Source organism: Drosophila virilis, chromosome 4 (genome assembly GCF_030788295.1).
Source record: "Drosophila virilis strain 15010-1051.87 chromosome 4, Dvir_AGI_RSII-ME, whole genome shotgun sequence".
In the NCBI taxonomy this organism is placed as follows: domain Eukaryota; kingdom Metazoa; phylum Arthropoda; class Insecta; order Diptera; family Drosophilidae; genus Drosophila; species Drosophila virilis.
The window spans coordinates 19,864,015-19,891,175 of record NC_091546.1 but is presented as its reverse complement, the minus strand read 5'-3'; the positions used below and the strand labels follow the sequence as shown (position 1 = coordinate 19,891,175).

The window sequence follows — 27,161 nt, the reverse complement described above, 5'->3', positions numbered from 1 at the left end:
GATGAAATATCGATTTTCGGAAAAATCGGTTATCGGCAATCGGAAAGCGTAGTTATCGATAACATAACATATAATTGATATGTGAGTCGACTGTGAAATTATTATATGTTGCTTATGAGGCATTCATCAGACGCAATTTATAGCGAGTACAGGGTATATAAAGAAGGTAAAATAATAACAGCATGACCCAAATTGAATACGAATAGTTTTTATCTATGTGCACCCCAAATATTGTTTGTCAATTGATGGCATTAACTTTGAGGCATGTCCTAAATTTGGCAGCTCGCAGCAACACGACTAAACTTTCACTAACTCGTTGCATAATTGAAGTTAAACGAGAAAACAACCGCAGACAATTACAACTGTCAACGCATCCAAATAAACTGACACATTGTTTTCACCTATTTAGTAAAGTCGTCCGAATTCCCCAAACTCTCACGGCGACGGCGATACTTGCGAAAAGTATTGATTAGTATTTGAATAATAGATGCACTTTGGGGTGCATCAGCCTGCATTGAAGTATGTTGCATGCAACGTGGCGGGCGTGGCGTTCAATGGGGCTGGCAATCTGTGCGGCATGGCCGGATAAATGAAGCGCATTGTTTGTTTATCGGCGAGTATCTCAAAGATGCATCCACCATTTGGTTCAGTTGAGTTCAGTTCAGTTCAGTTGGGGCATCCAGCCAACCGCCGTTGGATAAACCACTCGAATAATGCAGTCGAGCGTAAACTGTTGATGCCCCTCATCAACGCCGGAGCCCAGCTGTCGTTCACGAGCTGGTCCTTGCACAAATTTACATTTAATGAGGTTTAAGTAAGTGTAAGGTGCGAAAAAGTCATTCAAATTGCTTGGCCATGCTTTCAGCTTTAAGTGATACGAATGAGCTGCTGTTGGTCTTCGAGTGCTACCAAATTGATATAATATGCAAATTTTGTGCCCAATGTCGCAGCTCTAATATAAATTATTGCGCCTCAAAACTATAGACTTTACCTTGCAAAAAAAAAACCTAAAAGAGAAATATTTATACGGCACCAAATTTTAAAAGATTTATAAAATACATGGGCAAATATTTTCTATAGAACGAAAACTTATAATTCAAGACCCTTGCAAATCTAAAAAAATAAAAAACTTGCTTTTTAGTTCTATTTTTTTTAATCAAAAAACAAAGATATATTAAGTTTGATGAAATAAATATTAACTTTTTTTTTACATTTATTACTATATAATACATATAATTTTTTTTATCAATATATCAAGCTTTAATTCCCTTTCAAATTTTATGCTTGAATTTAAATTTTGGTTACCTTTTTCAATGGACTTCAATTTTAAAGACATTTATTTTCACATTTCACTTTTAGATAAATTCCTTATCTTGACATTCTGAATAACATTTCACATTTCACTTTTAGATAAATTCCTTATCTTGACATTCTGAATAACTGCCTGCTGTTGAATATTCAATCTGAAATATAACAAAGGGTGAGTCAATTTATTAATATATTTATTAGCTAGCGAATATTGCCTGGCCTTGACTTTTCACAATTGCGGCTGAGATTTTACAATTTTCCAGTCTGTCATTCGGGTAAAAAAAGTTTTATATATAGGTTTGAGTTAAATATATTTTGTTGTCCATGATATCTGGCTAAAACTTTACGGCTGACTTATGACAAATTGGTTTGTCTACATCGGATTACTATATTATGTAGTATAGACTTATATTATGTGTTTGGCATTAGATTTTTAATGCCCGCAAGGGTATTTTGTCTTCGGTTTTTTAAAAATAATTATGCAGTGTTGCTTGGTAACTATATAAAAATATTAGATTCTTGGTACCTGGCAAAACCTCCAAAAAGTCTGCACAATTCTCGCGATTCGCAACCACATTTAAGCATTTCCACTAATTAAAGTGACACGAAAACCACAAAACACAAACACACACACACACACACACACACACACACACACACAACCCGAATGAATCAAATCAGCGCTTGCCGCACACCTTTTCCCACTCAATACCTGCAAAGTTTTTCCGTATAGAAAATGGAAAATGTATGTGTGTGTGTGTGCTTGGCAGGCGCTTGACGGCTGCAGCTCTGGCTTCTGGCTGGAGTAGATTGAATATTTTGTTGGACAGGCCACGGCTTTGTGGCGACAACATTTGTCCAACTGCCAGTGTCAGCGGCATTCCCTTGGATTTGTTGCTTTCTAAATGCGTTTCAGTTAATACTCTCACCTGATCTGAAATTAGAGGTCCAGATGATGCTTTGAGGTGCCGCCATCCCAGCCAGCGCCCATATTGGCCAGCTGCAGCAGGCCGCGTCCGTGCAGCTGCAGTGGCGTACCCAGCCCGTCTTTGCCAGGACGTGACGCGTGACGCGCACTGCTGGCATTGGCCAAGGTGCCGCCCAGCCAGCGCGTGTACGTGTGCTCCGGCGATGTGTGCCAGTATTTGTGAAACGAAATGGGCGCATTTAGCTGCAGCAGCTCCGGCGCATAGTCCTGTGGCCGTGCCTGATGCAGGCCGGGCACATGCACAGCCGGCACGCCCAGCGCCTGCAGGCAGTAGCCCAATATCATGTCGTCCGGCGCGCTGGCCGTCGGGCAGCTGCAGTGCTCCACCATGAGCCGGACCAGCGGCACGCTGAGCACAATGCCAGCGCCGCCCGTATGATAATTGAAGCCATCCGGCGCATACAGCCGATAGCCATAGCGTTCGCCCAGATACATGTGCGCCGTGTGATTGTAGCAGCTCAGCAGAGCGCTCAGACGGGGCACGCTGCCAGCGATTTATGCCGCATATTGGTATCAATCAAAAATACATATATATATTGATATAAACAAGAAGAAGAAGTATAACAATGATAATTTAAATTGAATGTGCTTTGAGCCGTGTAAGCCGCATAAAAAATCCTGGCTCACACACATCAAGGCTGCAAACTTAACCAAAAAAGTTGTGAGTGGTTCGGTTCACGGTTCAGAGCCACGCTGTGGTTCATGAATCTGGCTCCAATGAACGCATACTTAGTTCAGTAAATTTTGCAGTAGAATAAAATAGTATTTTAAGAAAAAAAAAATCAGTTTGAACCAGAAAATAAGAAATAGCTGGTTCGCTTCAGATTAAGATGCGGCTCTTCCTTGAGCCAATAAAACCATTTCAAAGGTAAATAACATACATAATTCCGTTTCGGATCAAAAAGCTGTTTGCAGCCTTGATACACACATGTACACACACACACACACACACACACACACATATATATACACACCTGAGCAGCGTATCGTCGTCGACAAGCATTAGCCAACGTATGTCCGCCTGCTCGTTGATATCCTTGAGGGATAATTGCAAAATAGCCAATGTCTTGGCACAATGTCCTGTCGGCACATTCGCTTGGCCCGTGCTGATTGTTGGTATGCCGGCATCTGTTGCGGTTGCCAATGGTAGTGCAGTTGTTGTTTCCGCAGGTAGCATCAAGGTGAAAGATCATAAAGGCAAATCAATGAATATTCAATATGGCAGCTGCTGCAATTGCAAACTTGTTGACTCCATGTCTTTGCGATTCATCCAGCTCGAGGCTATACGTGTGTGTGTGTGTGTGTGTGTGTGTGTGTTTAGGTGTGCTTGCATGTTTGGTTTGCCTCTTGTAATACCCTGTACTCTATATTGATAAAGTGTAGATATGTGTTATATATATTCCTGATCAGCATGAGCAGCCAGGTCGATCTAGCCAGTTTTATCGGACAACTACAAAAGCATTAAACCTGCATTTTTAAATATAATAAGATATTATTTTAGCCCTCTATACTTGCAGAATTTCGATAAAAAAATCGATATCCATATTATCGATAGGTATCCGTTTTTCTTCATAATATCGATAAAAATCGACTTGGAAAGGTACAGTAGATGCAGTCTGATTTGCTAAACATGTTTTCAGAGTATTTCATTTTTGACGGCTTTTCTATTTTCCCTATGTTCAAATCCAAAAATAGTTTTTAAAATAGAGCTATGTTATTTGGCATATACACACAAAAAATACGGTTCGGACTATAAAAAGTGAAGTTATTATAGGATATATTTTCCATAATATGAAGCTAAGGGCCCTAGTTTCTGTGTGCATGCACATTGAAGGCGACTACAGAGTATCTAAGAGTCATGCACAGCCGCCTAGCGCACTCTTACTTGTTTTTGTATGCAAGTGTGCGAGTGTTTGTCTATTTTCTACACACCGCCCCGCCCAAATTCAGAGTGTAGGCAGCAGCAGGCACTCATTTGCTTTAATTGCGCTCATCGTTGTCGTGTTGTGTCGCTTTACCTGCCACATCGCTGTAGTATTTGCGCCGCATGGCATCGGGCGCCCAGGTGCGTTCGATGATTGGTATACGCTCCTTATGGAATTTTGCACAGGTCTTGATTGCAAAATAGATGTGTGCGCCAGTTGTGTGCACCTGTTGTGGGTGAGAATCGTTTGGGCTTCAGATTCAGTTTGTGTTTGACCGTTGTCAGAGAATTTATGGTTATAGGTTTCAAATGCTAATTGCCTGAATGCCCCCCGTTCGAGCAGGTCTGGACAAATGTTTGTCGTCCTTTAAATTGCAAAAACATTAAACTAAACATGTGACTTTCTTGCCATAGCAATGACATTCTTTATGTACAATGTATTTCATTTAATCTGTGTCTTGAAATTTAATATAAAATATATTTTAAAACATGCAGCTAAGAATTTAAAGTTAGTCGGGTTTCTGGCAGCGCCACGGCGCGTATGCGTAATATTTTATTATTTGTGCGAATAAATGCTCTCTTTTTTAAATCTAAATTCACTAAATTAACAAGGAATTTTGGAGCTTTTAGGCAAACAAAGTATACATTAAAATATGCCGGTGCTCAACGAAAAATGTTAATCAAATTTATTGTATTGAGAATTCAATGCGAAAGGGTCTAAAAAATTGCATGATATTGGGGCTGAATTTTATAATCAAACTATTAATATAAATTAATTTTAGTATTAAATAAATGTCACATTTTTCGAATTTTCAAGTGATTTCTGAAATGTGCCTCGCAGTGAGGTGAAAAAAATGTGAACAACTAAAAGTCTGTTAAATTATTTAAAACTGTATCCAATCTATGTTATGACTCATGTAAAAATTCATTAAAGTCGAAATTAACAGATTTTTACGCTGTCTTGCGAAATGAACTAGTTTTCAAAGCTCTCTCATAAAGACATGGAGAGGGCGCAAAACAAAATGAATCCTGTAATGTGGGAACAGTAATAGAAGAGGCCAAATATCGTTCATTTAGAGTTTGGACACTGTGCATACTCTGAGCAAGATAACTATTTATCTAGTTCCCACAGTTGGCACTCATGCGCTCGATCTCGTCATACGTATGGCGTTTTTGATGGTATGAGTGAGAGAGCTTATCTATGCATATGCCTACTGACGCTGATCCCGTTAGCCTGATGGCGTATCTAGCCTAGAGCGCGAGCAGTGTGAGAGAATTGAGCGCAGGAGTTGTATTAGTGTTAGAGCGAATGCCTTTCGAGATGATTTAGTCTGTGCGCGTCTGCTCTTTAGATCGATTCACTATTCGCGCGTGCATAAGACATCGTTTTTTTCGTCAAAAAAAATGGTGCTCAGCGCGATTAGTTAAGGTCTTGTGTGTTTAATTAAACATTCTACAAAGTTCATACTTCGTCAGTGTTTCAATCATAATGTGCCTGTAAACCAACGTATATAGTTATGCAACTATGTGTAAAATTTGTATCGCAAAATTTTTGGTGTTCAGTTTTTTTCACTTAAACAAAATGGCGCGAAATAAAACATAAGACAAAGAGAGAGTCTGGAAAGAAAAAAAAACAACAGCGAGAGAGAGACAGAGACAGAGCTGCGGCTAATTATTCACAGTTATGTACGTATTGATAATTTTTTAAACTATTTTTTCCATACTTTTTGATAATATAATGAAAAAGAGCAAACATTTAAAATATTTGCATGCCAAAAAAAAAAAAAGGTTGGGCTAATGTACTGATTATTCTGACCATGAGTGTGTGTGTGTACTATGTGGGCTATGCAGGGAAGGGACATTGGGCTATTCAGGCAACAGCGAATGGTCTTTACTTTAATCCCATCAAACTCTGCTGGCCGTTCCTTATGTGTTCAATATGAAATGACCCCACCGCCGCTTGATGTGAATACGCCCCATTATTCAACTCACACAATGTGCAGCATTCCCAGCGGCCACTTCCGGCTTTGCATGCAAGAAACAGGGCAGAGGCACCGGCTTCTTCGCTGTCGTCTCTGAGGATTGCAACGACCAGGCTGGCGACACTCTCGCCCAGGGACAAATGTAGTCAGCACTTTTCAAAATTATTTTGCGCTGCAGCATGTCGACAAAGTCGACGTCCCTTTTGCCGATGTCGATGTCGATGTCGATGTCGATGTTGTTTCTGCTGCTGCTGCTGCTGCTGCTGCTAGTTTTGCCATCATCATCAGCATTTGGCACGGCAGGTGCTAAATTATCGAAAATGAATCGGGCCAACTCATGGGCCGCATCTATCGCAAATTCGCTGTGCCTTGTGGCATTCGGGGCATTAACAGCAACAAGTTCGACCAGGCTGAAAATGCATGTTCCATGATGAGTTATGGCCATGGCCCATGCTCAAACATTCTGTACGTTTCGACACTCACCTGCGCAGCAAAGCGCCGGTGAAAACAACGCCAGCACTTAGCATGGGATATGGAAACCATGTTGGATCCTTGTAGTTCGCAAAATGATGCACAATGGTGGCCTCAGCATCGTACAAGGCGTGTCCGTAGTAGGCCAACTTTCAAAACACCAAGAACAACAAAAGAAAACAGTTGCCAAGGTGAGCCAGGTGAATACAGTTGTAATTATTTGATAACCAATATCAAGTTCAGATGTCGCAAATTGAATATTTTACAAAGCTTTGCATACAATTAAGAATCTTAGCTCTGTTATAAGGCTGTAGATTCTGTATTCTTATATCATTTATTCTCGATCTGTTGCAACATTATGTCATAAAGCTCTTATAGGAACCATCGCTTTTCTAGAGATATAACTTTTCAGTTTAATATATACAGTTTTTTGGAAAACTTTTTAAAGTATTTTTTTGAATTAAAAACGTATTTTTAAGATATTTTTCATGTTTCATTTAACATTTTTTATATTAGTTGGGAAGGCAAAAATTCTTTATATCATGTTTTTGCACTATTTTCTCTAATGCCCGACATATTTTCACTAAAAACTGCCATCTAATTTGTAGAAAAAGTTTTTGATAAATAACTATATTCATGGGTCTTTTCCCCACATTCCAACACAAATTTGTTGTTCAACAAAAAAAAAAGCTGTAAAAGTGTTTCTAAATGATTTGTTAAGATGTGTTTTAGCGACGGCAAACGAAATTCACCTCTTGCGCATCCCGACGATGCAGCTGCTCGAGCAGGCCACGCAGCGAGGCGACGTGCGTGTTATGCTGGCACCAAATAATCCAATCGGTATTCGTGTTTAGCAGACGTGTCTGGCCTCGCAAATGGGGCAGGGCGTCCAGCAGGGTCCAATAATTGAATAGTTCTTGCAATATGTGCACCTTAATGTCGTAAGCATAATCCGTTGGAATTGCCTCGTTTAGTTGTTGTTGTTGCAGCAGGCTTTCGCGCAGAGTTCGACAGTTAATTTCGGCTTGTTGTGGACAGGAAATGATCAAGAGTATTTCTTTACCCACACAAACACGGCCAAGACACAATAATAATGGCAATACCAAGAAACTAGGCTTTAACTGCATTATTTGCGCTTATTTTTTATTTCTACAATTTGTATTAATATGTTAACATTTTACGATTAACAGAGCTGATATTGCAACAGCAACAGAACTTTAACACACTGTTACGACCCAGTGTCGCGTTGCCAATCACTGCAAAGTGGTGCCGTTCCCAAAATGCGACTGCATTAATGAACGTGCCAAAACGTACTGAAGCAACTGTGATTGTGTTTTATAATTTTTGGCGCAAAAGGGCATTCAATTGCTGGCTGGCACATGCTTATCGCAAATGCGCAGGCGCCAAAGTGCGGTAAATTTTTATGAATGAATTTGGAATTGCGCGCAACAGTTGGCAACGCCCACTGGCAATGACAATGAATTAACCTGCTACTGTGTGTGTCGGCGTGGGTGTATGTGTGTGTGTGTGTGTGTGCGTGTATGTGAAAAATGTATATAGTGCGCCCTGTGATTTACAGCTACTTTGAAGGATTATTTGCGTGTCTATGCTAAGTTTGTCAGGACGCTGAGATTGCGAAAAAAAAACACTCGATTTGATTGTAATTTATGACTTGAGATATTTTCCGTAGATGCCCTGATTTCGAAGGTTTGAATTGTTTTTTAGTTAAAAACAAAAGCTGTTAAGAAATCTGGCTTTTAACAGATTCTACAATTCCGCAAATGTTTCAGAAATTAGCTAGAATATTTAAATTCTAAATTCTATGGCAACTTTCGATTAAGAGCTGGCTAAAATGTTTATTCTTTGCGCTCATAAAACCAAAACACATTTCTATTATCTGCAGTTGTTTTAATAGAAATCCGCTTTGCCATCAAATAATTGCACGTAAAGGCTGTCAAAACAGAAAACAACACATTTCATGAATATATATATATATATATATATTAGTTATATTATGTGTATATTTATTAGTATTGCTGCTTATGCATATAATTTTTGGATTAAACAATTCGTTAATAGTATAGTACATGGAAATCCATGTATAAGTTGTGTTGTCAATACAGTTAATGGGAACTAGTTGGAGCAGGAAAATAAACATTAAACAAAATACTATATTTAATGCATGGGCGAGGCCAAACGCGTGGTCGTCTGCATGTTGTTGCTGCGATTGTTTAGCTTCAGGCGCAGCTCATTCACATGCTTGAACAGCTGATCCTGCTTGGAGAGCAGCTCTCGTGTACGCTGGCAGCCGTGCTGGGGCGCGCACAAGCCCGGATTCCAGCGGCAGTAGAGACCCTTCCAGAGACGCACGGCCCGTACGCTGGCAATGGGACGCAACACGGGCTCGGGGCCGTGCGTGAACGAGGGAAACAGCGGATTCAGATACTGATCCAGCGAGGAGTTTATGTGCGTCCACAGCGAAATTGTTTTGTGCTTCAGATCTGGGCGGAACAGTATAGAACTTAGTAATTGGACAAAGAAAAATAGATATGTATATTATGTAGCTTACCCTCTGCCACACGCTCCGCCTCGGTGTTGCACAGGAAGGTGCCAAAACGACACGAATACAGATGATCGGCAATTGTGATGAGAAAGTGCTCATTGAACTCGAATGCATTGACAAACTGTTGACTCACTTGCCAGACGCTGTCGATGAACTGCAGAAAAACCGGCGAGCGATCCGCATCCGAATGCTTGTTATCGCCATGGCCAATGCGTTGCTGGAATTTGTGGCCAAAGGAAAGCCATTCCTTTTCGATGAGCACCTCAAAGCCGCGCACGGTGCGATAGTGCGGATCCAGCAGCAGCATGGACAGCGCCGTCAGTTGTGCTGTGCGATCCCAGCCGTCGGAACAGTGCACCACAACCGAAGTGCTCATCGTCTCCACCTTGTCCACGATACGCACAGCCCCGGCCAAAATGCAGCGTATATGCTTTAGCCACAATGTGCTATCGATGGCCGTCTGCCACTTGGAGTCGTCGGTGGTGGGATAGCAGGCTTCCTTCACCTTGCGCAGGCTCTCGCGCATAACATGTATATTGTGTATGTCTAGGAAATTGATTTCCACATTTTTGTAGGCATCCTCCGATTCGTAGCCGCCACCCTTTGCCTTGTTCGCAATGGCATTCGCGCTGGGCCGGGCATCCATAATGGTCAGCTTGTCCGACTGTGCATTCGCCTCCATAATATAGCTTAGATAGGTCTCATCGTCGGCATTGCGTTTGCCGCTAACACCCACCAGCGGCTGGGAGCAGCGCGTTATTGTTGCCTGTGTGCGCGGATTCATCCAGGACAAAACTGGCAAACGGCAACGCGAACGAAACTGTGCAACGCGACGCAGAAAATCATCAGAGGCCGCCTTTGGCACGGCCCAAACAGCCGGATAGCTATCACAAATGCCATACGATTCATTGAGCTTGGTGGCACGCCACATATCATTGGGCACGCCCAGACGTCGCAGCTCCGCCAGCGGCTCATACACGGCCCAGCCATCCCAGCCGGCGCTCACGGCCGCAATGGCGGCGGGCGGTTGTGCCGCCGCGGCATGCGCGAAGGCGAACAGTTTGCCGCTGTAGGAGAGCGGAAATGCGTTCGCCTGCAGCTTCTCGAAGACGGTGCGACGCGAGTGATTCTGTTGCTTGTGGGCGAAGCGCAGGTTGCGCATATCCTTGCAGAATATCTCAATGCCGTAGCTATTCTCGCCGCGTGACGTGGCGCCACCAATTTTCTCCACACGCGCAATCACACCCAGCGGCACATCGACAACAACGGGTGGCTCCTGGTCGCGCAGCGGCAGCGAACGAAAGTACAAGCGATAATTGGTGATGGTTAGGGCGCCAAAGACGGGTCCGCGATACGGGCAGACATAGGTGACATCGTTCTTTTGGTCCTGATCCTCCTCGCCCTCCAAATAGGCAAAGGGCGTATCCCTGAGTATGCCATTCTCGGCACCGTGCTTGGAGCCAAGCGAACTTGACTTCGAGCTGCTGTCCAGCGAATTGCTGCTGGCCGTTTTCGATGCCAGCTTGTCGGCTAAGCTTGTTGTGGCGTCCATGGCTGCGGAATGTTTAATTATCAACTTGTTCGGTTGACTTATTGGACACTAGGGCGGATAACAAATTTTGTGTCGAGTAAAATATTCTTTGTTTTTATTGTTCACAATCGAGTTGCTTATCGATTCGTTTCGGAACCAGTTCGATTGCACAACTCGGCAAACCGAATGAACGAACCAAGTTTCCGACCGTTGTTCGTTTAGTTAGCCACATATAAATTTTTATTTTCTTTTATTATTGACGTCCAAAGAAAATGTCTTTTAAAATTACGAAAATAACAATATTATAGTCGAATGTAGGCTCTGTATTTATCAGCTGTTAACTATCTAGCATTATGTTAACTTCGCCCTAACAGAGGCGCAAGCAAAGCTGTTATTTGACAACATAACATTTGTCTGTTGTTTAACATAGAAATATGTTTGGCGCCAGTTTTAAACAATAAAAAACTTGCATATTTTTTTGTAATAAATTTTAATTTATATATATGGTACATATAAAAAACTCCTGAACGGAATTTTTGCCTTTACTAAATTGTTAGTTTTCTTTTCACAATATTATATAAATATATGTACATATGCATGTGTTTTGTTTTCTTTTTTTTCTCCTTGTATAATAATAGATTGTGTATCTTGTATTTAGTTTTACTATAGTAAAGTGTATTTTTCCTTGTTTTTTTTTTTTTTTTAAATATGTATTTTCAACAAAAGTTAACAATTAAACCAATATTTTTTTGTTCAAATTAACTTAATTTTTCAGTTAGTATTTTATAAATTTAGATTAGTTTTGTTTTATATATTGGTTTTTTAATGCTACAGTTACGTACATTGTTAAATACACTAAGCATCAACAGAAATCATTTTCGGGACTAAACAACGAAATGAGCTTTTTCAGCATTAAAGAGTTGTATGAAAAAAAAAAAAAAACAAAAACAATTTGAAGAAATTAAGAAACCTATCACTTATCCTGGATTGTTTGTTACTTAAATAGCAGATAATGCTAGACTTGCATATTTTTAAATTTTAGTTATCTTGCTTTAAATAGTTCATTTCATATAGTCAAATGTATCCTGTTGACGTTTAGGGTATTGTCTTAGCAGTTTCTTACGAACGTGATTTTTTTTTTAAATTTTGCTAATACAGTTGAAAATGAAGTTATAGTTTTAGTTGTTTATATATATATATATGCATGTGTGTGTGTGGTAAATTATATATATATATATATATACTTAGAGACAAAGCGTTAGTTGCAGTTTTGGTTTTTGTTCAAATTAATAAAAACTTAATTATAATACCCCATTTTTGCATAAAACTAACAATATGTTAGCAAAACAGGCAGTTTGTGTGCTTTTTTTTAACATATTTGATGTATGTATGTATGGATATATAAGTACAGAAGAGTTTTACAAATATATTTATAGTGTGTGTGTCTGTGTGTGTGTGTGTGTGTGTGTGTGTGGCAATTGTTAGTTTGATTGAACAAAGTTTCTAAATAATATAATTTCATTTATTTGCTTGCCTTTGTCTTTGCAAATATGTATAAACTAAATCAACAACGTAAGAATTAATGGGAGTTTTGTTTTGAAAAACAATGGATATGCTTTGTGAATATATATATATATATATATCATATTTATAAATTTATGCCAAGACATTGGGATTGCAATTCGAGCTTCGAGTTTTGCCAATTACAATTATTGCAAAATATTTAAATATAAATTTAATAGCATGCCTAATGTGTTCTTTTTTCTTTTAGTTTTGTTTTGTTTTGTTTTTTTTTTTTTTTTTATTAATGCAAAGGCTAAGTACTATGTAGACTTGTAGGGTTGTTTGCCTTTAAAGCTTTTTCTTTTTGCTATTTCGATTTTCCATATGTAAATAGTTGATAAATGGGCGCTTGCGACTTCAACTTCAACTTCTCTCGACTCCATTCATCATACTCCTCCTTACGTTTTCACTTTTGTTCTATAATACTTTCTTGTTAGTTACACGTATGCTTGATAATGTTAATTATACATTTATTTATATATATATATATATATATTTATATATATTTACTGTATATATAAGTGAGCTTTATATGTGTGTATATTAAACTAGGCGTATGTATAAATTGTATATATATGCAGCTGTTTATCATATATGCCTGATTGTTGTGCATGTTGTTCTTCAGTTGAATTAAACTCGAATCGGAGCGCCTTGCATTACTCTACCAACAACAAAAGGTAAACTAAAAAACATGCCATAATGTCATATGTGAAGCGTACTATGTTAGCTTGCTTGTATATATATGCATATATATATATATATATATATATGTAAATATATATTAAAAAAAAAAACTGAATAGCATTAAACAAAATAATAAACTGTACATAATGTCAATAACATATTATATAACAATCAAGTTTGGTTACTAATTTGGTTTGAAGCACGCATCTCTGTATATATATATATATATATATATATATATATATATTCTGCAGCTAAAACAAAATACTGTTAGTCTATTGCAAGCCCAATTAATGCTACAATCTAAATTAAATATGTCACATTGTTAAAAAAAAATTATTATTAAAAAATATTAATTAAAATAAAACAATTACAAAATGATTAGCATCTAAAACTTGTACAATGCCTACAACATTGGCAGCAGGGCGCCCGTGCAAATTGTTTACATACACGCTTTGTATGTGTATACGTACGTATTTCCTATATAGAGTATGTGCTATGTCTTGTATACATTGTCTTGTAATGGATTATATGACTATCTCTGTGTGTGTAGGCGTGTGTGTATTTATATAAATAGATTAGACGTGCATCATGCTGGGAAGAAGGGAGGGGTATGGGTATTGGGCCCAGTCAGTGTATATTCTGAGCCTGGGAGTCTCTTGCGTTCCGTCTTTCTTGTTAGAATTTTGTGGCTTAGTTGTTTGTCTGTTTGTTTCCATTTCCATTTCGATTTCCTCATTTCACATATATAAATATATATATATATATATGCTCCATTATTAGTTGTCTTTCGCAGCGTTTAGGAAATATTGACGCTGTGCTGGCTTTTCTCTTTTGAAAGTTAGTTTAGATTGTTTTACTCATCCACCGATGTTGTGGGCGGACTATAACTGCATCAGGATGCGCTGCGCTGTTCGCTATCCGGCCTGCGATCTGTGGCAATTTGGAGCAAGTTTCTGAACTCCGTGTCGAGTATTTGGCGTGCCTACAAAATCATGTGATTTGTTTATTAAATAATATATATGTGTGAAATATTTAAATTTAAGCACTCACCTGTGCATTTTGCGTGGGTATTTGCAGTGCCAGGCCCATGGCATTGGCATCGAAGCCCTCATCCAGCGCCATCAGACCACCATGGACACCTGATTCGAGCAAGTTATTGGCATATTCCTGGGGAAGATTATGGTTACATTTTCAAATCATATAACTTATTTTGTCAGAAGTTTTTACTATCGACCCTAGGCTTGCAGGGGTTTGTCCCTCATTCGTAGCTTGAACTCATTGAGAATTATAAGCAATGAAAAAATGCGATAATGCAAGCAAAACCAAAGTCTACTTGTGCTCTTATTCCTGGATATTTCTCAACAAAATCTAAGCTCAAACTCAGCTCTCAACACTCACCTTCAGTCCTATGCTGCCCACCCAGCGTATGACACGCTCATTGCTCCACACGAGCACATCGCAGAGCCCATTCTCGCTCATCTTGCGCCTATGCTCAAGCTCTGTGCGATCATAGTTTAAGCGTTTGAGCATTGAGATGCCATACTGCAGGCTGGTCCGATGAAAGCTGTCAACCATTTTCAATTGGCCGCGCAAATCCTTCTTGGTCAAATGATCCAACATGCGCGCATCGACTAGACACTCCATAAAGGTTGTGCGATATTGCGGCAATCCCAGCCCAGGTAGCCAGTAATTGCCAATCCACTCGTGATTCATATCCCCTGCAAATAGATAAAGGGCGCATTTTATTTTGTGTTTCCCACATTTAATCAGTTGTATAAGCTTACCAAACGCTAACGTCGTACGCGATGTTTGCGGCGCTGAGGGTGAAGTTAGTGAAACCATTTCCTGTATGGCCAAACGTAGTTTGAGCCTGTGCAGCGGATTACTTATGCCTATCGAGGAGAACAGGCTGTTTAGCATAGATCGAATATACACTCTACACACTTTGCATGTTACCTATCTCCCGCTGTATTTCCGTGTCGCTTAGTGCGCTCATAATAGCGCCGGATTTGACATTGGCGCGACAGGCGGCCACATACCAGGCGGGCATGCCCACCCACAGTTCCAGCCAGGCGACAATGGTGGGTCCGTTCCACAGGGCGAATGGCGTGCCCGCTTTCATCGCCTCGCCGAGCAGATCGTTGCGATAATCGTGATCCCTGCCGTGAATATTTATTGGTATTAAAGGCTAAACAAATTAAATGGGATCCACACTCACTTCTTTTGCCTGCCGTAGTCAACGCTGCTGATCTTGGAGCCCGGTGCGCTGGCAATGCGCGGCATCATGCCGCCTGTCATGCTCATGACATCATAGTTGGAATCCACTTCGCTTAGGCCAATCGATAGATTGCCAATGGACATCATGCTGGGCGAGCCATCCGGCAGTGTATCCTTAACGCCCTTGACCTTCTCCTTTTTACTAAAGAATCGTCCCAGCGACGATTTGATGCCCTTCTTCTTCTGAACGGCAGCTGCGGCGGCCGCTTCCCTTGACACACCCGACGTTGGCGTCTGCAGCATGGACATGGAGCCCATCGTGTTGTAGTGACGCAGCGACTCCTGGCTGCCATACCGGGAGCTAAGCGGCGACAGGCCATAACTGTGCGTGTTTAACGTCATGTGTGCGTTCACGTGTGGCGACGCAGCGGGCGCCATTGTGCGACGACGCAGCTCCTCCTGGCTGTGAGCCAGCGCCTGGGCAACACGCTCCAAGCGCATCGAGCGTGCGGTCAATGGTGAAGCAGCGCCGCCGGAACTTGAATCGCCGGTGGTGGACATGCCGCCATGCAGCTCCTCGCGCGAAGCATCACTGGACAGCACGGGCAAGTTAAGCTGCAACAATCAAATATTAGTTAAATCACAGGCTGTTAAATAGTTCTTAGGTTAAGTAAGGGCTAACTAGTACAAACGGAGTTCTTCGGGAAGGAGGCTTTTTCTAAGGGATTTAAATTTCCCAAATCGATATGCATCAATTATTTTTTTATGATATGCATCAAATCTGAGTTGAAATCCAATTGAACGTAAACTCTCTAAAATCAATTCAATACTTTTCAAATTATCTTTAAAACTTTGTGTTAATTGAATTGGATAGAAAATATGGTTTCTTTTCACCTATTTTCCACTTATAGCTATGAAATACGAAGCAGCCGATATTAGAAATTTTCATAGCTATTATCGAGCTCTTACCGTATGATATTTCTGCATGAAATCCCGCTGCGGACTGTTGGGCGTACTACGCCCGCTCATGGGCGGACTTTGTCTGTCCATGGAACGGCCGCGTGCCAATAGATTCACATGCTCCAGACTGCCGACACGCGATTCCAGCTCCTCGGCGCGTGCCTCCGTCGATTGTTTCTCTTCCTGTATGAGTCGAATCTCATTATTGATGGCATCCAGCTGCTCCTGCAGCATCATGGCCAGCGTTTGTGCATCCGTATGGCCCGATGGCGACATCATATCCGCCGTGGCAGCTGCATAGAGCGCATCACTATCATCGCAATCAGCCACACTGGAAACCAAATCGTACGCCTGTGCGTGCGCCACCTGCTGCATTTGCAGTTTCTCCCACTCCTGCTCGGCCATGGAGCGGGCCAGAGCGTTCTCCTCGGAGAGACGGGACTTGCTCTGGCGTCGCAGCGAATGCGTCTCGAAGCTGGCATGGGATGCGCTGCGGCTAAAGGCGTTGCCGCCGCCGCCATCCACAACGCTGCTGGGCGATAGGCTGCGGGTGAGCGCCTCCGTCTGCTGTATATTGTAGGCGATCTCTTGCTGGAGCAGCTGACGCTTGAAATTCTCGATTTCGAGTCGTGTCTTCGATAGCTCCTTCATAATTTCGCTCTTCTCGTGATGCAGCTCCTCGGCAACCTTGCGCGCCTTCTCCAGCTCCTGGGTCAGTGCATTTTTCTCATCCAACGCACGCATACGCTCCTTTAGATGCACCTCCAGCCGTTCATTCGACTCGGACAGCAATTTGTCCACCGTCGAGGACAAACGCAAATTGTGCTCTTCATTCATCTTGAGACGCTGATTCAGTCTTACCACCTCGGCGCTCTTCTCATCCAAATTCGTTTCCAATGCCCGTATGCGATCCTCCGCCGAGCCATGACGTTCTTGAGCCTGCAAATGTGTTCAGCCCAAATCGTTTAATAAAGCATATTCAATCGAGTTAAATGGCCATAATAATAGATAGACAAGATAGTTAGTTGTAAATGTTAGTTAATGAAAGCTAAGAGTGAGGAAAGTTTCTGTGAAGGTTTCTTTTGTTCAGTTGTCGGTGCGCTGAGTTCTTGTGCAGGACATTTAAGAGATTGGATTACTTATATAAAGAATCGTGAGTAGAGTTGTTTCTGTTGTTGTTGTTGTTGTTGTTGTTGTTAGTAGTTGGATTTTGGAAAAAAGATACGAGTTTGAAAGAACGTTACACAAATAAGAATCAAAAATTTAATTGTAGAAATTAATTTGAGTTTATACTTATGGAACCTGTCGGCGCGCATATTAGTTCGAGTGCATACCTTATTTCCTACCTTTGTCAATGCCTCCATGCGCGCCTTTAGCTGCTCCTCCATGTCCGGCTGCAGTTTGGCATGTTGTGCTAGCTTTTGTTCAGAGAGTTCGAGTTTCTCTTCAATTGCGCTGATTTTCTCTTCGTGCAGCTGTCGGTGTTGATGGTTTTTTTGTTGTTTTTTTTTTGTATTTTGATTTGGTGAGGGTAGTTCAATTAGTTTGGTTTTTGATATGCAAATGGATAGGGTATATATTATTAATTATTAGTCACAGTTTTAGCTTTTAAACAGGCATGGGCGAAAAACAACTCCACTGTCCATATCAAGTTGTTGCTTGCAAACAAAATGTGGCATCAAAAAGTTAAAATACAAAATCTTGAACAAAAACAAGTAAAAAAGCTAAGCCTCTAGTTTTTATCAAGTCACATTTTAAATGTGTGCTGTTAATAACATTTGGCTGTTATCTTAATTAAATCAGAGTAGTTAACATGATTAATTAACAGAGGCCGAAAGTTCTTTTCATCATGCTAAAGCTTGCATTTCTTGGCCTAATTATTTAATAAAAAAATACAATTCAAAATGATTTTGAAAAGAGTTAAAATAATAATACAGGCAACTACAGCAGAACTCATTAACACTTTCGAATGACACGTGATATGTTATTTTTGCCTAATTAGTTGCTGACTTTAGAACGTTTTCCATAAATTTCCAAACTTGCTAAGAAACACAATAATTAATTGCGGAAATAAGACATTAACAACTTTCATATGAATACATATATATATATATAAAGGGTATTTTGCAGTGCAGTGTTTTGATTAAATTGATGAAATTCGCCCATGCCTAGAAACCATAACCAATTCGATGCACATATTTTGCCTATGCATAGACGCACCTTTAGTTGTGCCTCCTTGTGCCGCAGCTCCTGCTCCAGTTTCTCGTTCAGATCATGCAGCGACGTGGACTCGCGTTGAGCATTCAAATAGCGCTTTTCCAGCGTAGTTATACGCTCCTCCTACAAATGATTTTTATAATTTTTTATATATACTTTAAATATATTAATGTAATGGTTACGCACCTGATCTTCCTTTTGTGCCACATTTTCGCGCAGATCGCGCTGCAGCTTCGAGCACTGATCCTGCGCCTTGCAGTGCTCCTTCTGCACTCGCGACATGTTCTCCTCCAGTTCATTGATCTTGCTGTTCAGATCGGAGACGCGACGCTGCCACTGAGACAATTCCGAGGTCTAAAAGTACGAAAGGGTTTTCGATTTTTAACAATTTGTGCGAATGATAATAAATATTTATATTTTAAAGATATCTATTAAAAAGTATGTCTTAAATTATATTTAATCATTTTTTTGATCAAATTTGCAACAAATTTTGCTTTCATAAAAAATGCGTAAATATAAATATATATAAAAAGAACACTGCAAGTTGTTTGCCTTCGGAGAAGTATCTCCGCCTTGATGTTCAATTAGTCAAAATAAAGAACTATGACAAATTAAATTTACAAACAAAGCTGCAGTAACATTTGATCTCTACCGAAAAAATTGGGAGCTGCCAAATATGGTTAAATGCAAGTTATTTAAGCTTTTGGACTGAGCCTCGTTTAAAAGTTGTAACAGCACAAAATTATGATCGGCTTGTCGCCTTAGTTTCTATGCCTAATTAAGACAAGGTTTATATAATGGCTCATACAACATTTTGTACGAATTTAGAGCGTTTAACAATCTCAACTAATTAGTTATTCGAACAACTAAAAGCCTTATCTTTGGCAAATAGTTGTTTTGTTTTGTCAACAATGAAATTTCGCATGGGAATATCGCGTCGCGTGAGTCATAAATTGCTTTACATGTATTGTCTATACAGGTAGTGGGACTTGTTGGCAATCATGTTGCGATAACCCGGCGATGCCCTCACCTGCTTCTCAATGATCGTTTGTAGCTCGTGTGTTTTGGCCGCATATTCATTTATTTCGCTGGCATCACCATTGACTCCACCGCCGCCACCGCCACCGCCGCTCGCCAGCTGCAACAACAAAAGGTAGATAATGTAAAATACACGCTTGATTGGGTTAACACACACGCACACACACGCGCGCGCACACACACACCTTCTCTTTGATGCCGTTTTCCCCGCTCGCATTGCTGGCCGAGTTGATGCCGCCGGCTGGCAAAGCGCCCGTTTTATATTGGTTTAGCTCCTCTTTGGTTGTGTTCAGCTCTTCCTCCAGCACGTTGTTCTTCTCAATGGACAAACGCAGACGCTCGCGCACCTTCTCGTCGAGTGCTTTGTGATGTTCGAACAGGGATTTGAGCGCTTTGAGCACCTCCACCTCGCTGGAGACGCCGCTTTGGGCAGCCGCCTGCCGCTTAACCACGGTCATGCGCAGGGAACGCTCATGGCGCGACACCAAGCACTCCAAATGCTCCAGCAGTAGCTGTAATAAGAATAGACAACTTTTATAGATTTATCAGATATTGTTGTAGCTTAGCTGACGCTTACCCGCGTATTGTTGCGTTCCGCTTTGAGCTCACCAATTTCCTCGTCCCGTTCCAGCAAGGTTTCGCGCGCTTGCGTCAGCTCCTTGGTGAGCGTGGCGAACTCCTGGCAAGATTAAATAATGATTAGAGCCTTCTAACATTTGGGTGTTTATTAGAACTAACCTGCGGCAGATTGGCATTGATCTGACGCTGGAGGCTGTCGCGCTCCTTCTCGACATCGCGCAGCTTGCCCTCCGTTTCGACCAGTCTCTCCTGTGCCTCGCGCAGGCTGTCCATAAGCTTGTCCCGCTCATCGAGCATCGAGACCATGAGCTGCTCAAAGTTGGCATCCTCGCCGCTGAACTGTGACGAACGCTGCGATATGCTGTCTTCCGATATTGTGGGCATTACGTCGCACATCATGTTCCACATTATTTAGTTGGCCACCAGAGCACGGGCACGCATGCAAGACTGTAAGGAAACCAATTTTAATGAGTATTCCAATATCTCTTCTTTGTTTTTTTTTTTCTTAAGAACCTTCAGCACTCTGACACGAATATAAGGTCTAGTTCAACTCACTTTTGGGTACGTCAACTAACTAAATTTGGTTTATAATACATCAATTTCCGTATATCCACAGCACATTCTTGTTATCTTAACATTTTCTGATTTAAGAACCAACGACTCGGATCTATATTTTGGAGCTAATCTAACTGGATTAATGCATCTAATTCTTGAACAACAAACATTTGTTTCGCATAGTATTCCAATTTGAAAATTATCTAGCATCTTGGTGTATATCATAAAAAAGCGGCATAATTTTACCGTAAAATCATAAATCTGATCGCAATAATTTGAACCGGGATGAACCGGTATTACCGATTTTTGTATTGTTCAATTGTTCTTTGAAGAATATTGTTGAAACAGTTATAAAAGCATGAAATTGAATTTAAAACAACAATAACCGTTAATATATGTGTATTAAATTTGCCTTAAGTCGCTGGTCACACAGCTAAAACGGTTAAAGGCCTACGCATTGCCCACGCTCCGGAGTTATTTATTTTTCTTGTTGATGCTGAGTTTTCCCCTTCTTGAGGCACGCCCGCGTAATGGGTTAATACATTCCAATTGGACCAATACACTGAACATGTCTAATAAGGCTTTTATCATAGGCGCCGCATTGATAACAAGTTTTCTACACCAACACATATACGCACACAAACACACACATATATACACACAAGCACACTTGCACACATACACACCACATGCATGTATATACATACAGGCATGCCAGTACGCACACATATGCACAGCTTTTTCTTTTTTATAACACTTTTTGTAATTTAAATTAATGTTTCTCACATGCATTTAGCACTAATTATGGCAAACACATTCAATTTAAGAGTCGCAGGTTAACAGCTGCCGCACTCGGTGCGTTTTATGACTGGTAAAACGCCTTTTCTTGAGCATAAGAGGACGGCTTTTATGCAAAATGAGCAAAAAACTCCCTTCCTCCCTGGCGCAAACACGTACCCCGTAGCCAACAAGGATCGATCGCCCGGCGACAGCGCAGCAGCAACAACAACAACTTTTGTTGCTGTTTAGCTTTTGCATATAAAGCTATTTAATTGTTGCAATTGTAGCAAGTTTTATTTATTTCCGATTGATTTTTATGTGCGAAAAAACGCAGCTCGTTTCTTTTTTGGTTGCCACTTAGGTAAAAATCTAGTGCTGCCACCTAGATTTAAGATTTTGTATATTTTAGACAATCTGGCTAGGCAGCTGGTTACCGACGATTATACTTATCGATATACGCTGGAGCCCACGGTTTTCTAAACATTTAAAAATGAATAACTTAATTGAATTAATTAGAGTAAGAAATAAAATAAACTCATAGAACTTCATTTATCAAAATTAGCCGTGCTGATGATGCATCGTTGCCGATTCGATGCTATTTCAATTTTACATCACCTATCGAGTACAACATGCGCATATCTTAAGATAACACGATATTGGCAACATTGCGCTGTTATTGTAACATTACTCGCATCTTTTTTTTTTTTAGCAACATCACTCACAGTTTTAGCCGCATTGCCTACAGTTTTTACACAGAGCAAGCGCCTCGTTTGTGTTTTATTTTTTAGTGTTATAATTAATAAAAATAAACAATTAGCATAGTGTTAACGTGTTGCCATACAAAACAATTGAGCGCTGCAGCAAACAAACGCAATGGGGTAAGTACGCAAATTATTCTAATTCGTTTGCAAATGTTACAAATTGTGTGAAAAATCGACGCCGACGTTTTCCTTGCTGCTGATGCTTCCTCTTCTTCTTGTTGTTGTTGTTGCTGTTGCTGCTACTCCTGTTGTTGTTGCTCTTGTTGTTGTTGTTATTATTGTTCTTCTAGGCTGAGGTGCAGCGAACGTCTTCGAAGGTGTAAATTTGTGCCATATATAGCATGTGAATTGATGCTATTCGTAAGTTGTAGGTGTAGGCTGACAAACGCCGCCCGTCGATACCAATTATGCGTGTGTGTGTGTGTGTGTTTGCGTGGGTGTAGGTGTGCATGCGTTTGTATGTGTGTGTGTGTGTGTGTGTGTGTGCAGTAAACTTGAGCAAAATCAAAACGAGGCTACAAAACACTTAAGCGCATAATGCAATTTAGTCGCCAAGGCAGCCCCTACCACCCCCCCCCCCCCCCCCTAACGGAACCACCCCGCAACACTAAGAACAACAATGCCAATGACATGGTGAAGACAATTTCAATAAGAACTACAACAACAACAACAACAACAACGCATGGCAATCTATTTTCACCAAAGCTCTTAAAGCCCCAACAAATTTGTTGTTGCCATGACAGTGCCGCTTTTGTTATACTAAATCTATACATATTTAACCCATACTAACTAAATAATCAGCACGTTATCTAAAACAGACAAATTAACAAATTATGTTATCTATCTACAGTAAAATGAAATGTTTTTCGGCACTCGATTGAGAATTTGAAAAGTACAGTGAACTATGCTCGTATTGCATCTGTTTTATTTTTTGAGCATATTTGGGATATTATTTTTAATTAATTAATTAATAATTTGTTGTTCAGTCATTGCAATTAATTTATATTAATATCAACATTTTTTCGAATATTAAAGACATAATTATAATAGAATATTTTGACAAACATTTTTAGTTAAAAAAAAAAAATACATATTTTTTAAAATATCTAAAAATAATTATGCTTATTATTAATTGTTTTTAGTTATTATTATTTACATATAATTGTTTAATATTTCAAATTGCACAAATAATGCAATCATCGAATAATTATGCCTTTAATAAAATTGAAAAATAATATATAAAAAAACTGCATAATTATGCATAATTTAATTTAAAGATCTTAAAATTATATTCACACGCGAATTACCTAATTTTGACTGATTAAAACTTGAACCTCTTATCGAGCGTGCACTGTAGCCGAATTAGGCAGTTGCGTAGCCTTAACAACTTGGTCACACATATCTATTTACTGTACAACCAACAATCCCTCCACCCTTCTGCTGTCTCTTTGCAAGCGCGCTTGCAAATTAAATATTAAGCCGACGTGCAAGAATTTTAATGGAATTTTTAATTAATCACCTGTGGGTGCTGCTGCCGGTTGCTGCTCCTTTTCCCTGTGTTTATCTCGCACAAACAGCGAACAACCGATTTTCACTTGCCAGGCGCACGTGTTTCATATTGATCCCAAAACGAAACGGACATGGATCACGGCCAGCATGAAGGCGGTAAATGTGAGCTTCTTCTATGATATCTCACGGAATCTATATCGGATCATCAGCGTGGAAGGCACCAAGGCGGTCATCAATTCAACAATAACGCCCAGCATGACGTTCACACAGACATCACAAAAGTTTGGACAATGGAGCGATGTGCGCGCCAATACGGTTTATGGACTTGGTTTCTCCTCCGAGGCGGAGCTGACAAAGGTGTGTGTGTGTGTGCCTATATGGAGTCTTGTTATGTTTATTAAATACTTTTTCTATTCCTAGTTTGTGGAAAAATTCCAGGAGGTCAAGGAAGCCACCAAAAATGCCATGAAATCTGCGAATGGCTCCAATGCGGTTACGCCCACCACCTCGGCGAATACATCGCCAATTTCAGGACGTGCTGTGGGCGCCATTCAAAATGATAACACCAACATCGATCCACATACCGTGGAACCGCCGAATTTAAGTAATACCAATACACAGAATGCCAATCCCGATAGCCCCTCGCATAAGCTGTTAAACACTAGCGATGGCAAGCAGGATATTGGCTCGGCCACGCCTTCGCCGCAGCCAACGCTTGGCATGGGCGCTGCCACAGTTACCGCTGGCGGTGGTGGTAGTGGTGGCGGCGGCGGCGGCGGCGGTGGCATTACAATCTCTTCTGGTGGCAGCATTGTGGGCATGCATACTGGACCCGGTGCGGGCGCCACGGCTGAGCAACAGCTCAAATATGAAAACGAGCGTCTGAAAATGGCACTGGCGCAAAGGTAGGCCAATATGATGATGTTTCTTGCTTTCAATATGATTTTAACACTCGTGTGTTGACAGCTGCGCCAATGCCAAGAAGTGGGAAATTGAGTTGGCCACCTTGAAGAACAATAACATACGCCTGACCAGCGCTTTGCAGGTGCGTTTCATTTCCAATTCGTTACTGCTTTAAGCTAACGTGTACTCCCACAGGAATCGACGGCTAATGTGGACGAATGGAAGCGCCAGCTGCACACCTACAAGGAGGAGAACATACGCCTCAAGCGTGAAATGGAACTGATGCGCGTGAGCGGCGGCGTTGGTGGTGGCGGTTCTGCAGCTGGCGGCGCCACAGAGGATGAATTGCGTCGCGAGGTGGCTGCGCTCAAGGCGCGCACAGAGACGCTGCAGGCGGAACTGCTGCAGCATGAAATAGAGCTTAAAACGGCCAACATGAATTTACGCGAAAAGTGCAACGATCAAACCGTAAATTATTCATATATATACCCAATTTAGCCAAGTTCATAAACTCATAATGTAAACATTTGCAGCTGGCCAAGTTGAGTGAACTGAATGTGCTGTTCGCCAAGAGTCTGTCGGAGTTATATGCGGTGCAAAAGGATATGGAGAATGTTATACATCCCGCCAAGTGCACTTGAGACGCCGAGTTGGGTGCACACAGAAAGGTTGCGAGTTAAACTTTTAATTGTCAAGCCACACACGTATAATTCAATTGGTTTTTTATTTAGGTTTCAGCGCAGGAACAGACTACAATGGCAACCACTAAAACAACGACAACATCGACAACAACAACAACAACTAGCAAACGTTATTTAAGCAATTTTCTAACGGCTGAGGCGGAGAGCACACTCTCCAATGTCACATCCATACACACACAGCTGCAATCGTCGCTCTACGAGACACAGAACACGGCACAGCTGAAGGCGTTGGATAAACACTCAGCGCTATTGCAGGAGCTGCATCAGCGACAGCTGCAGACTGCAAACAGCTCTGCTCTCACTGATGCAGCTGCCTCCAGTGGCGCTGCTGCTGGCACCAAAACTGCCACCATACTCGTTTCCAAATCGAAAACCAAAACTGGGCTGCCCCTGTTGCTGAAAAATTCCATTAACAATTAGGGAAACAAAAAAGGAAACCAATAATTAGACGACTCTTTGCATTTTTTTGTAATCTTTCTATTTGGTAGTTTGTATACAAAAACAAAACGGCAACAACAGTAACTCACGCCCCCCATACACTGACAAACACACACACACACTCATTGTAGGTTTATATGTATATGTATTTAGTGTATTTTTCGGTATACCCATTAAGTCCAAAAAGTCCAGTATTTGTTTCATTTCAAAATTGTACGCATTTGTCTGTGTCGTGGTAGCAATTAAGTCGAAAGCAAGTTTTAAATTCTCGTACGCATTCAAGTGCAATATATATATATATATATAAAATACACAACAAAATAATTGATATTATGTGCTCTATATTTTGTAATTCTTTCTGCTAATTGTTAATTAATTTTTAATGAGAGCTTGACAATGAATCGAAATCCTCTGACGAACGAAATACAAATATTTATTTTATGAAAATGTGCTCGAAAGCATTCAAGTATTTTCAAAACTAAAACCCTAGGCATTTCTTCAACTTTCGTATAAACTATTTATATATTTATGTATTTCCTATTCATTTGTATACACAAAACACAACTTTATTTGTTTTTATAGCTGCAAAGATAATTAGCAAATTTGTGTACCAACCCCCAATCCGATGCATTACAATTTATTTATTGCAATTAAGCATTAACTAACAATGACTTAGACGACGAAGCATACTAAAAATCACATAAAGAATAATAATTTTATAAATGAAAATTAAGAAAATACGAAACTAGCAAAGTAAATTAAACGAATACCAAGTCAAGTATGTACATCTATGTGCATCAGTGGAAAACTAGTTTAATATATTAACAAATTATATATATATATATATAAATACATATATATTGTATATGTATCTAATGAACAACAGCAAACAATATCAATATGCAATCTCCCCTCCTTCACAACCGCAAACACACACACTCTCAAACAGATACACATACATAGACACACACACACGTTGTCGCCACCCACAGGCGAAACGGTAATGGGAAAAAACGCTTAAACGGTTATCTTGAAGCCATATTGTTATGCAATTTGACCGGTTCGTTTTTTGCATGAATTACCCAGTTTAAAAAAGTAAATAAAATCAAAGAATAAACGAAGCAAAATGTTGAACATACAAAATTTAGCAGTTAAAAGCAACACACAAGCATATGAAATAAATAAAAATAAAATTCGATATGATTCAAAATAAAAACGAAGACAGAATTCTTTTGGGAATACATAAACATAAATATATGTTTAGAATTGAATTGTTTAATGTAAGAGATGCAAATCTAAGTAAAGCTAAATTAATAATTTTCTCTTTGTTATTTTTCAGCTCTTTTGGATTGATGTTTTCTGTTCTCTGCGTAAGTACACTGGGTCGAATATGTATCTATATATTAATATAATCTATACCGATTGCAGTTATGTCCAGAGGCATGTGGAGGTTCTCAAAATACAGCTGCCAAAAAAGAGCAAGCCG

General features: G+C 40.3%; 4 protein-coding genes across 6 annotated transcripts; 1 reads left to right on the top strand and 3 right to left on the bottom strand.

The window, feature by feature from the left end:
- Positions 1-1,264: 1,264 nt before the first annotated feature.
- LOC6627580 (beta-1,3-glucosyltransferase) lies at positions 1,265-8,377 on the bottom strand. The gene is made up of 7 exons (XM_032437614.2): positions 7,426-8,377; positions 6,686-6,822; positions 6,213-6,612; positions 4,315-4,447; positions 3,271-3,424; positions 2,238-2,780; positions 1,265-1,463 (listed from the first exon to the last, which is right to left on the bottom strand). Exons 1-6 carry the CDS (start codon positions 7,798-7,800, stop codon positions 2,249-2,251), a joined length of 1,731 nt encoding a protein of 576 aa, XP_032293505.1. The 5' UTR covers positions 7,801-8,377; the 3' UTR covers positions 1,265-1,463; positions 2,238-2,248.
- A 270-nt stretch (positions 8,378-8,647) lies between these two features.
- Positions 8,648-10,915, bottom strand: mtm (phosphatidylinositol-3-phosphate phosphatase). Its single transcript, XM_002051358.4, has 2 exons — positions 9,243-10,915; positions 8,648-9,174 (listed from the first exon to the last, which is right to left on the bottom strand). The coding sequence occupies exons 1-2, from the start codon at positions 10,786-10,788 to the stop codon at positions 8,849-8,851; spliced, it is 1,872 nt and encodes a 623-aa protein (XP_002051394.1). The 5' UTR covers positions 10,789-10,915; the 3' UTR covers positions 8,648-8,848.
- A 1,868-nt stretch (positions 10,916-12,783) lies between these two features.
- Liprin-alpha (PTPRF interacting protein alpha) lies at positions 12,784-21,736 on the bottom strand. 3 transcript variants are annotated; one of them, XM_032437612.2, is made up of 15 exons: positions 21,541-21,736; positions 20,188-20,475; positions 20,027-20,128; positions 19,635-19,961; positions 19,442-19,549; positions 18,598-18,765; positions 18,415-18,534; positions 17,529-17,669; positions 16,204-17,133; positions 15,236-15,849; positions 14,974-15,176; positions 14,802-14,909; positions 14,416-14,735; positions 14,068-14,184; positions 12,784-13,999 (listed from the first exon to the last, which is right to left on the bottom strand). In XM_032437612.2, the coding sequence occupies exons 2-15, from the start codon at positions 20,434-20,436 to the stop codon at positions 13,910-13,912; spliced, it is 3,597 nt and encodes a 1,198-aa protein (XP_032293503.1). In that variant the 5' UTR covers positions 20,437-20,475; positions 21,541-21,736; the 3' UTR covers positions 12,784-13,909. The 3 variants fall into 3 exon arrangements, with proteins under 3 accessions (XP_032293503.1, XP_002051395.3, XP_032293504.1); XM_002051359.4 differs by having other exon boundaries at positions 17,541-17,669; XM_032437613.2 differs by lacking the exon at positions 17,529-17,669.
- Positions 21,737-22,080: 344 nt separating this feature from the next.
- homer (protein) lies at positions 22,081-26,159 on the top strand. Its single transcript, XM_002051360.4, is given in 7 exon segments — positions 22,081-22,241; positions 23,702-23,990; positions 24,054-24,538; positions 24,600-24,678; positions 24,732-25,004; positions 25,070-25,204; positions 25,268-26,159. Coding segments are annotated over 7 exon segments (1,656 nt in total). The 5' UTR covers positions 22,081-22,236; the 3' UTR covers positions 25,658-26,159.
- The last annotated feature ends 1,002 nt before the right edge of the window (positions 26,160-27,161 follow it).

What these genes read in the sequence shown, in the direction of transcription:
- LOC6627580 (XM_032437614.2), bottom strand. Translation starts at nt 7,800, where the DNA reads ATGCAGTTAAAGCCTAGTTTCTTGGTATTGCCATTATTATTGTGTCTT. An exon ending in CTGGGAATGCTGCACATTGT is followed by an intron (nt 4,448 to 6,212) that starts GTGAGTTGAATA and finishes CACCCACAACAG; the next exon opens with GTGCACACAACTGGCGCACA. An exon ending in ATACTACAGCGATGTGGCAG is followed by an intron (nt 3,425 to 4,314) that starts GTAAAGCGACAC and finishes CAACCGCAACAG; the next exon opens with ATGCCGGCATACCAACAATC.
- mtm (XM_002051358.4), bottom strand. Translation starts at nt 10,788, where the DNA reads ATGGACGCCACAACAAGCTTAGCCGACAAGCTGGCATCGAAAACGGCC. An exon ending in GGCGGAGCGTGTGGCAGAGG is followed by an intron (nt 9,175 to 9,242) that starts GTAAGCTACATA and finishes TGTTCCGCCCAG; the next exon opens with ATCTGAAGCACAAAACAATT.
- Liprin-alpha (XM_032437612.2), bottom strand. Translation starts at nt 20,436, where the DNA reads ATGTGGAACATGATGTGCGACGTAATGCCCACAATATCGGAAGACAGC. An exon ending in ACAAGGAGGCACAACTAAAG is followed by an intron (nt 17,670 to 18,414) that starts GTGCGTCTATGC and finishes CAACACCGACAG; the next exon opens with CTGCACGAAGAGAAAATCAG. An exon ending in TACCCACGCAAAATGCACAG is followed by an intron (nt 14,000 to 14,067) that starts GTGAGTGCTTAA and finishes ATGATTTTGTAG; the next exon opens with GCACGCCAAATACTCGACAC.